General features: G+C 40.2%; 1 protein-coding gene across 2 annotated transcripts; it reads right to left on the reverse strand.

Moving 5' to 3' along the window:
• Positions 1-133: 133 nt before the first annotated feature.
• Positions 134-15,360, reverse strand: LOC136766757 (gasdermin-D). 2 transcript variants are annotated; one of them, XM_066720554.1, is made up of 11 exons: positions 15,268-15,360; positions 9,441-9,660; positions 8,903-9,095; positions 8,228-8,390; positions 6,044-6,152; positions 5,475-5,519; positions 4,233-4,256; positions 3,600-3,739; positions 2,802-2,970; positions 2,565-2,635; positions 134-354 (listed from the first exon to the last, which is right to left on the reverse strand). In XM_066720554.1, exons 2-11 carry the CDS (start codon positions 9,649-9,651, stop codon positions 163-165), a joined length of 1,317 nt encoding a protein of 438 aa, XP_066576651.1. In that variant the 5' UTR covers positions 9,652-9,660; positions 15,268-15,360; the 3' UTR covers positions 134-162. The 2 variants fall into 2 exon arrangements, with proteins under 2 accessions (XP_066576651.1, XP_066576650.1); XM_066720553.1 differs by lacking the exon at positions 15,268-15,360 and adding an exon at positions 9,901-9,973.
• Between the last annotated feature and the right edge of the window lie 1,330 nt (positions 15,361-16,690).

The raw sequence follows: 16,690 nt of genomic DNA on the forward strand, positions 1-16,690 counted from the left end.
TTATATAAACTATTTTAAGACAAATAATTTAAACCCCCTATTTTTATGCATGGTTATAAAGCACTCCGTATTTCTGGATGGGTGGATGGTAATGCCCCCCCCTTAGTGAACACAGTGAACATGAGAAAATAGCTTGAGAAAAACAAGACCCCTTTATTTCAGTCATTGCACGCCCATGGCCACAACAGCCCGCAGCACAATGTACAGCGAGAACAGCCTGTCTCTCTGGTGCCTGGGGGGGGTTCCTTTGTCAGCCTCCTTCCTGGACATCTCCTCAGAGAGCTCTTCTGCCCCCAGAGCCTCCTCCCCTTCTGGCTGCCTACCACAGCACTCCTGTTTCAACATCCCCGCCACCTGTTAAACAGAAGAGAAAGTAAGCCCTCTTACCTCCCGGATCTTTTATCCTAATGGATGAGCAGAGGTGTGGGTATGAGCAGGCTTACACAGGAGAAAGGGAAGCTACTGTTACCTGGGAAGCCTGGAGGTTAAAGCCCTGCCTTGTGTGACTGACCCTGCTGCAAGATGGCCGCTAGTGTAAGGCCGAGATCCAGACATCCCAGCACATGCATATAACAATAACACCAGAGCCGGCCTGCTTGGAGGCCCTGCAGAGAGACGCCTTAATCTTCATTCATTACCCTGATCACACAGACTTGGAATATGGGCATAATCAATAATAAACCAACTGGTAGAAAAAAAATCTAAAAAATACGTAACATTGAATGAACAAACAGGACTTACAATGACAATTACAATCACAGCTCAAGACTGCATGGGCATTAGAAAGCATTCTAGGTTCTTGTTTTGCAAGTTATTTGATTAAGTTATTCTACTTAATACTATTTCCATCTAATTTAATGCTCCACAGTAGAAAATAAAAATGTTTGTCACTATTTACCAGTCTTGGACATTTATTGCCAGTGTACTCAATAATACATGAACATCTGACAACGTCTTCTGTCTTGTATCAAAGGGCTGTCACATTAGTATGAGAAAGACTCGAAGGGAAGTAACTCATCTTTGACAGCTGCACCATTTTTCTTATAAAGTGTTGAAATTTGATTTTTACAAAATGGTCGGACAATACATTTCTGGATCTATGAAGACTCAAACTGAAAGTAATCATCTTGTATGTTCTCCTCCAAAGTACAAGTTTCTTTATGTATTTTGCTTTATTTGGAAACAAAGTAGTTATTTTTTCTCCACAAGGGGGAGGTAGTGTTGTCCACATTGGAAAAAAAAAATCTGTGTGGCTGATAGTCTGTGCTGAAAGGATGTTTTATTAAAGTTGCTTATCATGTGGTAAAACTGCTGAGTGTTATGTAATTGGGGACTGGGGAGAATGCATGAGTTCTAATGGTAGGGAAAAAATACTACATTGACATCAAAAAGGTACCCCCAATTGTATCACTGACTTCTTCTTTGTTTCCTGTACTCCACAAAATGTTTCTCTAAAACCAGCTACACAAACTACTGCACCTGACCTACCATGAACAATACACTAAGCTCAAATTCATACATGGGTTACACAGTTGTGATGAACAACAATGGTGTAAATAGAATATATTTGGCATCTAAACAAGGCACTGTTTATTCCCCCCGATTATATATTTATATTTATATATATATACACATGAGATTATATATATATATATATATATATATATATATGATGACAGATACACACACACACACACACACACACATATATATATATATATATATATATATATATATACAGCTCTGGACAAAATTAAGAGACCAACATTGATATCTGAACTGGGAGTGGTCTCTATTTTTTTCAGAGCTGTATATGATAGATATATCTCAACTGAAGACTCATGGAATGTTTGAGAAGACACAAAATGGCTGTACTGGTCACTCACTCACATAATGAGTGGCAACATTTTACTTCCCTGCGTTTTGATTATGAGGGAGTCTTGTGACTTCTTGTACAAGGCCTGTTTGAACAGTGAAGTAATAATTCCTGTAACACTAGGACACAGAGCAACTATTACATTAATCAGTCCCTATATTCGCAGGTGGACCATTCTGACTAAAGTAAGCACTATCTCACTGTATTCACAACACAATGTTCTCAGTCAGTACGACCTTAAGCTAAACTCATCATATTTCTTGATTTGAAGAAACAAAAGAAAATGTTTCACAGTTTTCTCAGAAATGTTTCACTGTAATATTAATAGTTTATGGCATTGGGGTTCCTAGGGGCAAAAAGCAGATGTGTTTTTAAATGGCAAATATAGTTATAACATTTACCTTTCCATGAATGCTTGCCTGCGATAAAATGTTAATAGTATCACTATAAAATAAAAACCTACCCAGCTCTACAGTACATAAACGGAGTCTGAACCCCCCCAAAATGCATTCAGTCACAAAGTTATGATGTTTAAATTAAAAATAATGGCATTTGTAATTCACACGTTACCTTCTGTTATACAGTAAATGCTAACAGAATGAAAAATGGGTTGCTGTAAATAGCATAAACCCCAAATAGCAATGCCTGTTACACAGGGGCTGTAGAGCTGGTTTGTAGCAGTTCTTACATGTTCGATCTGCTGCTTGCGCTCCTCTGTGTTCAGCCTGGGGATTTCCAGCACGGTCTGCTCATCCAAGTCTGTGAATAAAAGCAGCCGCCAACAGTGAGGTTTTGCGTTAGTGTTGCATACATTCGCAGCTAAAACCTTTGTAAATTAACAGGAGGGAGAATTATCTCAGAGGGTGGGACACTCATTATTGTTTATTGTTCCTTTAACAAATAAGATGGATGGAAAAGTTCTTACTGTCCATGGCGTTGACTAGAAAAGCGATGGATCTGTTAAGTTCATTCGGCAACTGTTCGGCGTCTTCCCCGGACCACCCCAAAAACTCCAGCAGGTCCGTAAAATGCTGATTGACCCCCTCGTCCAGACAGTCCACATCGGGGGGCACCTTATCCATATGTTGCGTGATCTCAAAAAGACAACAAATGCATTCTGTACTCATGAAACACACAAGCCCCTGCTCAAGACTCCTGTGTCCAGATGGCAGTATTCCAGCACAATCACATCAGTCATTAAAGTGACACTGGTGTATAGTTAACATGTCATTTCAGAGTGTATAGTGTGATGCAGAATGCCAGGTTGGAGGACATGACTATTAAGGGTTTCTCACAAAAACAATACACAGTGCTTCAACTCCGGCTCTGCCCCGCCCACAAGCAGAGCAGCCGCCAATAGTTAGTGGGACCGGAGGCAAAAGTGTGCAATGTGGCAAAACCTCTCCACACCCTGTTATTAATACTGGCAAACAGCAGTAATTGTACTTCACTGTGACCCCTAACAGAGACAGGGCCTGGTTGCAATTCACACCCTGGCAACCACTCTGACGCAATGTCAGTGACTGGGTCTGACTTTGGCCACTATTCGAACAATGCAGAATTGATTGCGTTTCTGATTCATCCGTAACTGAAATGAATATTTTACCATATGATTGTCAGTATATACGTATGTGACTATAACACTCCCAGCATGACACTGGCTCCGGCTCTGGACAGCATACATTACTGGATTTGGTTTTCTCCCCCCCACCCACTCACTCACCATGTACTCCAGCACAGCCAGGGCGTTCTCGTGTGGCAGCAGCTGGCAGAGCAGGGTCCAGATTTTGGTACTACACACCCTGTCTAGATTAGAGAGCTCACTGATTTCCCTATCGATATCATCCTTCATCCCCATGAATTCTGCACAGCCAAAGGACAAAAACAAATTGCAACCATTACACATGAAAGAATATAAAAGACCAATGTGTCTACAGTGCATGTAAACCAGCAAAATCCATTTGCAAATCTTTTAGCACTGAATTATCCAAAATCACCTTTTCGAAGCCGTCTCTTTAAAACGTTCAGAATCCACCACCATTCCTACCTTCACCAGTACATCCTTAACAGCCAGGGTTGCTTCAGACTCATTCACAAGCCTTTACCTGTACTGCACTGTGTTATTGGGAGGCTCTTCTATGGGTTAGAAGGGCTTTAACCTGATGGCTCAGGGCATTTAAATGGCCAAACATACCCTGATCGTCTTCTGTATGATATAGTATAAGTTATATACTGTAGATGTTCACAATCACAATAGCTTCAGATGGAATGTATAAATCAAATTCATGTGAAGACAAAACAGTCTACATTCGCAGCTGCCAAGTCGTTCGTTAGGCCTCAAAATATGGTAATTTACCTGTGTCAGATCTGGATTCTAATCCTGAAAGAAAAGAAAATATATCACAAAAGGCAATTTACCTGAAATAGGTAGGTGGTTAGGTGTTCAGTTTCATGGGCCCATATTCACAAAACGTTAATGTTATCATAAATTTAACAGTCCTATTTTAGAATCAATCAATCAATCAATCGTTAATTGGTATAGCACCCTCTGCAAGGTAGCCCCAGAGTGCTTTACAGATTGAAACAATTGATACAAGGTTGTGGAAATAAATAAACATGATGAAAGACAAACCCCCAATGGTACAAAAAAAAAAAAAAAAAAGTAAGTTGCTAACTTAGATTAGCACTCTGAATGTTTTATGTGACACTTTCCCACTGGTGTTAACTAAGAGTAACAGTTAACATTTTTTGGAATATGGCCCAGAATCTCTCAAAAACATGTATTTCCAAAACTATAAAGGATTCTGTTTTCTAAATTGTTATAAATTTAGGCTAAAACATATCTACTGCTGAATTCAGACTTTTAACATGCAGAATTAACATAATTACTATGTTTAAAAAAGCACTTGTGCATATAATATTGGTCTAATCTGTTCTGATGCTGAATGGAGGAGTGATACAATCTCTGATTTTGATTCACCCACTGCTGGATTTTGTTCCAACCTAGGTCTTAATTACTTAATTGAATGGTATATTGCTTTGTTATGGAAATTAAGGATTCAATTAAGCAATTAAGACCTCAGTTGGAACAAAAACCAGCAGGGCAGGGGGTACTCCAGGACCGGTTTCAGAAACCCTGGTCTATTCCCAAAACACTCCTTCACCCTCCCTCACTTCCCTTTTGGTACAATTCACTAGGGAATAGAGACAATAGGGAAGCAGTCATTTACAGTCGGCTGCCCTGCATTGCCGACAGGTGTGTGCTCCCTACACAGGTGGCTTTGATGAGAGCAGGTAATTGGTTGTCAGTGCATGCAGTGGGGAGCTGTTCCCTTCCTCACATATCTCCTGTTACATACCACGCCCAATCTAATAGTCAATCTAATAGTCAATACATCTAATGACTAGTTAAGAACAACTTTCACCAGCTGGGTTCGTTGCGTTGCAAAGTGGTCATCCATGGATACTGGCGGTGAGATAATGATCTGTTCATTTGACAGGGGGGAGCAAGTTGATGTCCAGCCTATACATCACTAGAGCAACAACAAAGAGCAAGATGAAGGAGCTTATGGACAAGGTCCAAGAACTGAAACATTACCATCGGAAAAGAAACACTTGCTTCTGGTTGGTGTTGATGGAGCATCTGCAGAGAAGAGACGCATGTAAAAACATTGCACAATTTGGCCACACAGTATTACAATAATACTATGTCTGGTGTCACAGACTATTTACTATGTATGTATGTATGTATGGACGTACAAAACTTGTGCTAATCAAGCTCTATTAAAAAACAACTGTCAGTCTCAACTCCACTCAAGGTATTTCTGCTCAAGAACTTGATACCATTCTTTTCTTCTGGAAGTTTGATTCATTATGTTGTAGCAGCTTTGGTTATTCTCATCTTAAAAAAAATACTTTTAAAAAGCTTTCTAAAGACAAGTGAGTCTAGTCACAGTTATTTGCAGTAAAACACTTCACACAGTGCAAAGAGTCAAAGAGCAATGTGCAGTATGCCTGGCTGCATGACTAATATTATACGATTCCCAGTGAGCTAATGGATCAATACATTTTTCATAATCAAGCGGAAGTGACAGACTGTAGATTATTTCTGCAACTCAGTACTTCTCAATTTTGTCCTGTAAAGTAAGACTGATGTGCCACACTCACCGACTGTGCCATCCTGGTGCAAGCCGAGGTCATACACCTTGAAGGCCAGGATTGTACCTTCCTCCACCACCATCTCTTGATTTGTGTTGCCCCGCATGTCAGCCTCCACCTCAAACCCCAACACGAGATGCAATGCACATTACCTATCAACTCTACGGACCCCATTCACAGACTAGAATTGAGGAATAATTTGCAGATCATATTGTCAAAGTCTGTTTGATACACGTGATGGAGTGCATGTCAACACCTCAATAGGTCTTAACAGACTGTAAAAAGGGACACTTCCTGGCTGATTTGCTTGGGTGACTTTCACTCATCATTATGGTAGGAAATGACCATGGCTATAGAAAGTATATTCACTTGGACTTTCACATTTTGTTGTGCTACAACCTAGAATTTTGATTTACATACCCTACTCAACAATTTGAACAGGCAAGAGACATTTTATTATTAAATGAAATGACAGTGAATAAAAACATAAAAAAACCTGATATGTCTTGGTTAGAGATGTATTGACCCCGCCTAAATCAACATTTGGTAGTACCACATTTGGCAGCAATTACAGCAGTGAATCATTTGGGTTAAGTTTCTATCAGGTTTGAACATTGTGATTGTGCAATATTCACCCATTCTTCTTGTCATTGCACTTTTGTAATGCTCTTATATTTTCTAAGTTGCCCTGGATAAGGGCGTCTGCTAATAAATAAATAATAATAATAATAATAATAATAATAATAATAATAATAATAACAACAACAACAGATTCTCAATCAGGCTTTGACTGGGCTACTCCCATTGGACATTCCCTTTCAATGATCTACTCTAGTATCACTTTGGCTGTGTGCTTTGTGTGTCCTGCTGAAAAGGAGAATTTCTATCCAAGTCTTAGGTCTTTTGCAGACTGAAGCAGGTTTCCTCATGGATTTGCCCATCCATTTTAACCTCTACTCTGACAAACTTCTCAGTCACTGCGACTGCAAAGCATCCCCATAACATCATGCTACCACCACCATAGTTCACTGTGTTCAGAGTGTTGTGCTGTGTTTGTGTCAGACATAATGCTTTACATTTAGGCCAAATAGTTAACTTTTTGTTTAATCGGACCACAGAATCTTTTGACACATCTTTTTGCAAATTCCAAGTGGGATTTTACATGGTCTTTTTTCAGAAATGGCTTCCTTCTTCCCACTCTTCCATACAGGTCAGATTTGTGGAGTACCTGAGTTATTGTGGCCTCATAGACAGTTTCTGATATCTCAGCCATGGAACGCTGTAGGTCTTTCAGACTTGTCATTGGCCTTACCAAGCTGTTCAGTTTAGGACAGGGGTCTCAGACTCAATTCCTGGAGGGCCGTGTGTATGCTGGTTTTCGTTCCAACCAAGTCCTCAATTATTTAATTTGTCAAATTAATTATTCAATTTGATATATGTAAACACTATATTGCAAGGTATCTTACAGTTGATGGTCTAAAAGTGCATTTGATTCAATGTACAGTATCTTATAAAATATCCTGGGCCTGGATAGGTGTTTAAATGTATGTAGCTAATTAAACAATTAGATCAATTAAGTCACTGAGGACTCGGTTGGAACGAAAACCAGCACACACACAGCCCTCCATGGATTGAGTTTGAGACCCCTGGTTTAGGAGGATGGCCTGTTCTGGGCAGATTCTGTGTGGTGCTGTGCACCTTCCACTTCTAATTGATCAACATGTGCTCCAAAATATATTCAATACCTTTGAAATCTTTTTATACCTCTCCCCTGATCTGTGCCTTTCCACAAATTTATCCTGGAATTCTTTTGAAATTCTTTTTGCGGAACCTTATAAAGACAGGTGTATTTAATTTGAAATCATGTGAACCACTTTTATTGCAAGTAAATAGACTCAATTCACCTTATTGTGTGAATTCCAAAGGCAATTGCTTGCACCTGAGCTTTTTCAGGAGTGTTATAGCAAAGGGAGTTAACTTATCTAATTTGTTACCACCATACCCCCCCGCCCTCCACACACACACCACATTTTATCCTACATTGAAAGTGTGTATGTTGTGTTAATCAAAATAAACAATATTCCACTTAAATGCATAGAAATGTCAGGTTGCAGTATAGCAACATTGTGAAAAAGTCCAAGAGAGGTGAATACTTCCTATAGCCACTGTATGTGAAACGATATATTCCCTTACCTTGGTTACATGCTGTATAATCATCTTTAAGCTCCCACTCCCGGACAGAGATTTGTTTATTAAGAGCTTGCTTCTAGCTTTGATGGACTGGGTGACCACTCCCAACCCATGAGCTCTTGCCTTGCTCAGCTTCTGAAGCAGCCAGTGGTCCATGTTGAACTTTCTTTAAGAGGCCAAAAAAAATAAAAAGTAAAAATGCCACAGAAAGAAAGAAAGAAAGGCAATGGGCCTCATTACCACTTGCATCCTATTTCCACTCTTAGGTCAGAGTTGCAGATTCTAATGGGATCTGTAATTTGCATAGCCATGATCAAAAAGCATGATTGGATTTGTACACCCAACGAACATAAGGGCAATAAATACCAGTATAGAACACAAAAGACTTATACAATGCTTTATTAAGACCCCATTTTGAATATTTTGTATAATACTTTCCTTTACACAAACACTTCCCTGGGCCTGCAACCAACTGCCAAGCTAGGCATTTGAAGTTGATTCTGCTTGTCTAAGCCTGCAAAATGATTATTTTGCTGTGAAAGCCCCATTCGGTTTTTAACAAGTGAACATGGTTATTAAAATCTCGCAAAACAATTTTAGAAACCACAAGAATTGAACATAGCAGAACTACTGTGATAAGCTCAGGTTTGTGCAGTTGTGTTTGCGACATCCACTCACATTTTGTCCAGCTCCTCTGCTAGCTTGTTCAAGGAGATGTCAACAAGCTCCACGTTGAAAGAGCACACAATGTTGCTCGTGTCCAGTGAGGCCTTGCTGTCAACAACCACGTAGTTGGTCGTCACGTTGCCCCTGATACTCCCTAGCACCTGAGATGATGTGTTCAGAGTCACCTTTAGCTGTGGGCTGCTTCCTGTGGACAGAGTTCTCAGGCATTAGTGTGGAGGAAAGGGTGTGAGTGAGAGGGTGGCTTGGGATATGTAGGACCCTCACATCACCATGCACTTCATCCTGTTCTCCAAATTATATAACTTTTGGGTGCACACCAGTACTGTAACAAGTAACTGGGAGTGAGTGTAATATTCCTGACTATTCTTCATTCTAAGAATACACAGCAGGCAAAGTGGTAAACTAGAACTAGAGATGGGAATCTGAGCTGGCCAAACCATGAATGCCTGGACTGGAATTTGCATATGCACTCTGTGTATTGGGATAAGCTGAAGCTACCGGTTTGGTCCGGCTTTCACCTACTGCTCACCGACATCTACAGTGTCCGTGTCCTGCAGCACGTCCTGCAGCTTCACGGACGTCGGCAGGTACTTGTTGGGTCTCCACGGCCAAAAGGGAACAACCTTCCTCACCAGGCAGAGAGTCTCGAACTGAAACGAAGTGCTGATGCTTCTGACGGGCACCAGATTCCCCGTAGGGTCCAGCTCCCTAGTCAGGAATTGTGTCGCCTTGTGAAACATCCCTCCTCCCTGGAAAATAGGAAAAGCAGAGTGAGCTTAAAACTATATGTGTCAGGCAAATCTCAGTGGAAAAATATAACTGATGTTGATCAGATGATATCCTGCTTGACTTCTTGTAAGGCCTTAATGTTTAACCAAAGCTAGAATGTCTCTCCATTCTTCAATAAGTAGCTTTGAGCATCATATTGTAACTTGTAATACCCCCAACAGATAACACTGTAACGGTGAAAAATAAAGACTACAAGCTACCTTCTAACAATGTGCGCTGCTGCGTCTCTCAGGAAGATCCACCGACTACTGTTGTAATATCCTGCAGGAATGCTTGTGAACGAGTGAAAATGGTTATCGTTAATATATTTTGTTTAAGGTTAAGTCATTTTTCTCATGCTCCCGAAAACTCAACCAGCATTTTGATAGCCAAAAATGCACATGTTTTATGGCTATGAACAGAAGTCATATTCTAATCAAAGTAACCGAATGTGCCAAGACATTTAACCCGTAACTTAACCCAGTCTGATGCTCGTCAACAAGCCCAACATGGGGGGAAAAAAGACAGAGACAGTTCTTTTTTTTTCTTTTTTACTCAGAATGGCAAAGTGTTCCAGTAGAGAGATTTTGAGCACAATAAAACATTTTTTTTCCCCGTACATTTAACTATTGAGGACATTTTATTTAGAAACACCAAACACTCCATTCCATTGTAATTAATCACATGACATATCTCCAGATTATATCATTTTCTCTTCAAAGTACAGAGGCTAAATTTACAAATATGTGCACTTGGCCGACTTGAGGGTTGTATTGTATTGGCATTTAATTACATATTACCTCTAGGTGACTTTTCCGATCAAAATGCAATCTTTAAAAAAATCTTTAGAATTGCAATGTTTAAGGATGATACAGAAATGCTAATTTTTGGTGGTTCTCCAGACTAAGCAAAGAACTAATGAGGAACCAAATATCTCTGTCTGGGTAAACAGAAGACACTGACATCACTATCAATTCAGCACTCTGGCTGCCAGCTCAAAAAAATGGGACAACAGAGACCTTTTGTAAATAAAGTACTTTGTAGTCATGAAGTTTCGAACACGCGAAAGAAAAAGTTTGGAAGAGTTTAGTACTAGTACCCAGTACATCAGTGTCCTACAATTGGCAAAGGTTATTTATGCAAAATGATGGTTACAAATTAATTATACCCTAATAGTTGTAATAACCGTGTATAATGCTGCATTAGTCATGTAGGGGTTATTATAGTCTTCAAAAGATGTGGTGGGAGTAGAGCGTGACATTAAGATGGGACTCCCACAGAATGGGGATACATTTATGTTGAGTTTTGCGGGATGGGATGGTACAGGAGTGAAGCTCACACGACCAGGCAGGTGTCAGGCCCACTCTCAGCACTTCCCCTGCTCACCACTTGAGGTCATCCTCATCACCTGAATACCAGTCTCCTTCTCTCAATAAGCAATCATCCTATTAACATTCCTACATACCACTTTTGTCTTTGCCCTCTTTTTGGTAGCATCCACGCACTCCGATACCTTACAGCGGGACAGGGCGATTTTAAAATAAAGCTCTTCGGGACGGGAAAGAACGGGACTTACACTACTGCTAATGGGCAGGGACAGGACTGTTCACCTCAGACTGTAAGATGAGTCTGAAGTTGGCTTCTTATTCGCAGTTTATTATTCGCCAAGGTTCTCATTCAGGTTCTTCTTAGATGTTAAGAGCACACATTTATTTATACAAGTTGAATATTTAGCGATTAAATTAACGGGTTAAATCACCGTGGGCCACGGATTTCGCTGCGGATTCTTGACGAGGGGCATTTTCTCTACCAGGCTCAAGTGTATTTAGCACAGCCCAACGTGGCTTTCATTGGCAAAACAGCAGGTTAACATGCCACATACACCGATCAGCCATAACATTATGACCACCTGCCTAATATTGTGTAGGTCCCAAAACAGCCCTGACCCGTCGAGGCATGGACTCCACTAGACCTCTGAAGGTGTGCTGTGGTTTCTGGCACCAAGACGTTAGCAGCAGATCCTTTAAATCCTGTAAGTTGCGAGGTGGGGCCTCCATGGATCGGACTTGTTTGTCCAGCACATCCCACAGATGCTCGATTGGATTGAGATCTGGGGAATTTGGAGATCAAGTCAACACCTTGAACTCGTGATTCATCAGACCAGGCCACCTTCTTCCATTGCTCCGTGGTCCAGTTCTGATGCTCACGTGTCCATTGTAGGCGCTTTCGGCAGTGGACAGGGGTCAGCATGGGCACCCTGACTGGTCTGCGGCTACGCAGCCCCATACGCAACAAACTGTGATGCACTGTGTGTTCTGACACCTTTCTATCAGAAACAGCATTCACTTTTTCAGCAATTTGAGCTACAGTAGCTCGTCTGTTGGATCGGACCACACGGGCCAGCCTTCGCTCCCCACGTGCAGCAATACTAGCTGCTATATTTAAGTAGAGGTATTGTTTTTTCAGTTGCTTTGTAGTATTTTTGGGTAGTTTTTCATGTTAGCTAGCTGCTTTTGAAACGAAGAAAGCGTTGCATAAACCAAAAGCAAATCATTGTGTTAGATTTTGCAGGTCTACTACATAACTAAAGGTGTACAAAGTGCCAATAGGGGGTTTGTCACAGTGAAATGTAAAAAGAAATATAGAACACGCTTTGAAATGTAAAAGCGCAGTGACTGAAAAATGTAAATAGGAAAGCGGCAATTAGGAAATAAATATTGAAACAAAAAAAACCTTATAAATTAATTAATAAATAAATGTTGAAATAAATACACAAAAAATAAATACATAAATACATAGATAAATGTCCATGTATTCATAAAAGGGTTATAATTTAGAGTTTTACATCTTTGTTTGCATAGTTTCTGTGTTTTAGTTCATTCATTAGTTTCAGTTTTTTATTTTATATTTATTCACTTTAGTTTATTGCATTGTTTCTTTTGTCTTTAATGTTATGTCAGTAGGTGAATTCCCCTCCCCAGTCTGCTCTATAGCAAACATTTGAATTGATTGATAACTGGATAATTGGGAACAGCAAAAATATAAAATGTTGACAGAAACTCTTAACTGTAGAAGGGAGTATTTTTATTATAGTTAACCTACATATTAAAATATAAGCGGTTGTTCGTGTTTCGTTATAAATTATTGTTGAGGTCGACATACACTTACAATCAGTGCTTAATTTGTAAATGTAGAGGTCCCCGATCAGAGTGGTGTCTCCAGAAGGAACTAGGAGCTAACGTCTCCTGCCTAATGAACAGCAGCGCCATGCTGAAATAACGGCTTCACGCACGTAATGTCAATTTGATGAAGATTGCATAATACTGCCAAAACTGTTCTGGTGACTTATACCGACATCAAACACATCTGTACAAAAGGCTATAGTTTGCGTCATTGTGCTTAAGAGCCGCAGCTCCGCCCGTCAGAGTGCACTCTGCTCGCTCCCATTGCCTTCAGTTGATCTGTGTTCAGCCAGAGCAGTGCGCCTTTCTGACGCACTGTAAGTAACCTCTGCGCTTGTTTATGTGTTAGTAGATGCAAACTGTAGTTAGTTATTCCGTTTATTTGGTGCATTATTACACCGCAAAGTTGCCCGTTGAAGTCGCTATGTGTGCACGATCGTTCGGACTCAGGCTGTTATTATTATTATTATTATTAGTATCATTTCTTGTTGATAGCGTGTGGCTGTTTCTGTTATATCGCTATCTATTCAGGTTCTGTGCATACAGCTGTGACCCTGATAGTAAACAGGCAGGTTGCTTACCTTCATGTCACGTATTTGTTTGATGAAGTTCAGAAGATGACGGTGTTAAACTCGGGGCTCCTAGCGGCAGCAGCCTTTGATGTTCAATTAGTTAATCTTCTTAAGTTGATAATATTATACACCCAGTAGTAGTATTTTATTTATACTTAATGAGGATATAATTATACTAATACATGCTAGATATATATTCCTATATCTGTAATGTGTCAATAGGAGATTGCATTATAGTTCTATGTGTGTTATGTACACTAGTAATTGTATCTTTCTTTATTCCTTTGTAGACCACACACACACACATTCAAATAGATACACAATTATCCATCACTTCAGCTGGCTATTCACAGACTGGTCCAAGATATTGAAGTGCCTTTGCCCCTGTGCTGTGCTGGGACCTGTTCTGTTCTAATCGCCTCTCCATTAAACTCCAAGTCAATATTACGTCATCGTCTGAGTCATCTGTGTCCTAACTCACACACTCCAGCACCACTAAGGTTTACAGCCCCCTTAAATCTTCCCAACAACATATTTAACTATAATTCAAGCCAGGGCAGGCCGCAGCATGAACGCTTTGGTGGGGCATTTTGTTAAATCAATTAAATAATATTATTTACCATTTCACTTCCCTATAATGACATTAAACAACGGAAATTAATCGATCATATGACATATGATTATAATACAATAGTATAAACTATGCCACAGCACGCATTACTGCATGTTTTTTCCGATTTGAAACAAATATTATAATTATGGCATTAGCGACAATGTAGTGAGCCAAGTTAAGTACTTGAAACGAATACAGAGCAGCCTACAAAGTGAATAGACCGGGTCACACATACAGCAAGTTACTTTAGGAATGCACATATAATGCTTATTTTCAACTGACTGTTCAAAACGGAACATACAAATCATACTCTTATAAACAAACCTGTTTTCTCTGCTAAAAGTCACAGCACTGCAGCTACATTATTATTCAAAACAATTAAAAATATGAGCAAAGTAACATTTTAATAAAATACTATGGCAGCATGTCCATTATTCATAGCAAAATTAACATACCAGTCTTATTTGTATTTTTTTACAGATGCTTACATTGTTTGAGAGTTACTGGTTGCGGTTTTTGGCGCTTGTTTTCTTTGGAATCCTTTTGGAATTAATTATAAGCTATATATATATATATATATATATATATATATATATATATATATATATATATATATTTATTATAAGAATATAAATATAAGCTATCTTTTGAATTGTGAATGTCTTCTGAATCCACACTGCCTCTAAGATGTTGTTTTAAAAAAGGAAAATAATGTTGACTGCCTTTAGACATTAGTTCTATCTTTCTAGTTCGCCACCACGAGTCCACCCCGGTCGACGCGATCGCCTGACTACGCATCAGCTGTGTTTTTAAATTATTATTATTATTATTATTATTATTATTATTATTATGAACATTCTGTTTTCACTGCTTGTTTTAATTTGTTCTGTTGAAGCTAGATAGCCTTATCTGTCCAAATAAGTACAGTCCCAATATGAGAGGTCAGAGCCTCCTAGTCCCGGATTCCGGATCTGACTGATCAAAGCATTGATCCAAAGCCCTGGGTTTGCAACGTGATCAAGATTGAATTCTAAAGGAAAGTGAGAAACTTGCTGAGCCGATCAGAGAACAGGCAGACGAGATCTATATCAATATCGATTATTTAACTGTGTATATTTTGTGACAAATGCTAATAAAATAAATCATAATAATATATGAATCGTTTTCCTATACGCCAAAGAAAATCACCACTGAAGCTGCACGTCATGCTCATTTTCTTACCTCCAATTCGAAATTCCCGACCCGCGAATCTCAGGATCTCTATCTGATGCTTTCTGGACGAAAGTTCGCAAAAACGAATGCATTCCGCTCCGGTTTCACTTTCATTATAGAAGCTGGATTCAAGTCAAATTCAGGTCAAGACGTTGCCTATAGCCAGGGCGTAGGTTCCGGGGAGGGGCAGGTCGCGGGTTTTGGATAATTGGATTCTACATCATTCATATCGAGCAGACGGGATGCTATCAATATTGGGGGCTGATTTCATATCACAAACAAGACCTACTTCTTAACATAGAATGCAAACATTTTGGCACAAGTGCTGACATCACTTTTGACATCAGAAATAAACATGGTGAAAACAGAGCTTAACTCACATTAATTTCACCTATATTGTACTGAGCCCACGGTAAGGTTTTCATTTTATACTGTATGTCAGCTAGTCAGTTCTAACATCGAGTGGGGAAGCAGAGTATTTCAAGCACTGTATTGAAACATGCATTCTGTAGCCTACTGTGCATATTAGGATGTAAGACATTATATATTGGATGTAAGATCTTATATATTGCTTACTGTTCTTCTATACACTTATACACTATACACTAAATTCTAAATTTGTAAAACGTATTATGCCTGAACTGCACTGTATTATTGCACTTTATATTGTTCTGATATTTTGTAAGTCTGTGAGCTTCAGGTGGTGAGAGTCCATCCAGGCGGAAATAGCAGACAAGCAGGAAGAGATGCGAGAGGGCATGAGAGGGTCAGAAGAGGGAAAAGACAGGAAGATCTGGGCATCATCAGTGTAGAAGTGGTAGGAGAAACCATGGGAAGCGATGAGGGGGCCCAGGGAGCGAGTGTAGAGAGAGAACAGGAGCGGGCCCAGGACGGAGCCTTGGGGAATGCCTGTGAGGAGAGGTTGGGGATGAAGAGCCTCGCCATGTCACTTGGTAGGACCGGTCACTGAGGTAGGAGGAGAACCAGGTGAGAGCAGTCCCAGAGATCCCAAGGTCAGCGAGGCAGGAGAGGAGGATGGAGTGATCAACGGTGTCAAATGCTGCAGAGAGGTCAAGGAGGATGAGGACCGAGGAGAGGGAGGCCGCACGAGCACGGCTGAGGGAGTCAGTGACAGCCAGGAGAGCTGTCTCAGTGGAGTGAGCTGTGCTGAAGCCGGATTGCAGGGGATCAAGGATTGAGTGTTGGGACAGAAAGTCCGAGAGCTGACGGTGGTCCGCCCGCTCGAGAGTCTTGGAGAGGAAGGGAAGTAGGGAGACAGGGCGTAGTTCAGAGGAGAGGTGGGGCCAAGGTTAGGTTTCTTGAGGAGTGGGATGACAGCAGCTTGTTTAAATCTGTCAGGTATGCAGGCTAAATATATAGTAAATAGTTTATTGAAATACAAAGCTACAGTGAATACAAGCACTGTATGTTG

This window comes from Amia ocellicauda, chromosome 13 (assembly GCF_036373705.1).
Source record: "Amia ocellicauda isolate fAmiCal2 chromosome 13, fAmiCal2.hap1, whole genome shotgun sequence".
NCBI lineage: Eukaryota > Metazoa > Chordata > Actinopteri > Amiiformes > Amiidae > Amia > Amia ocellicauda.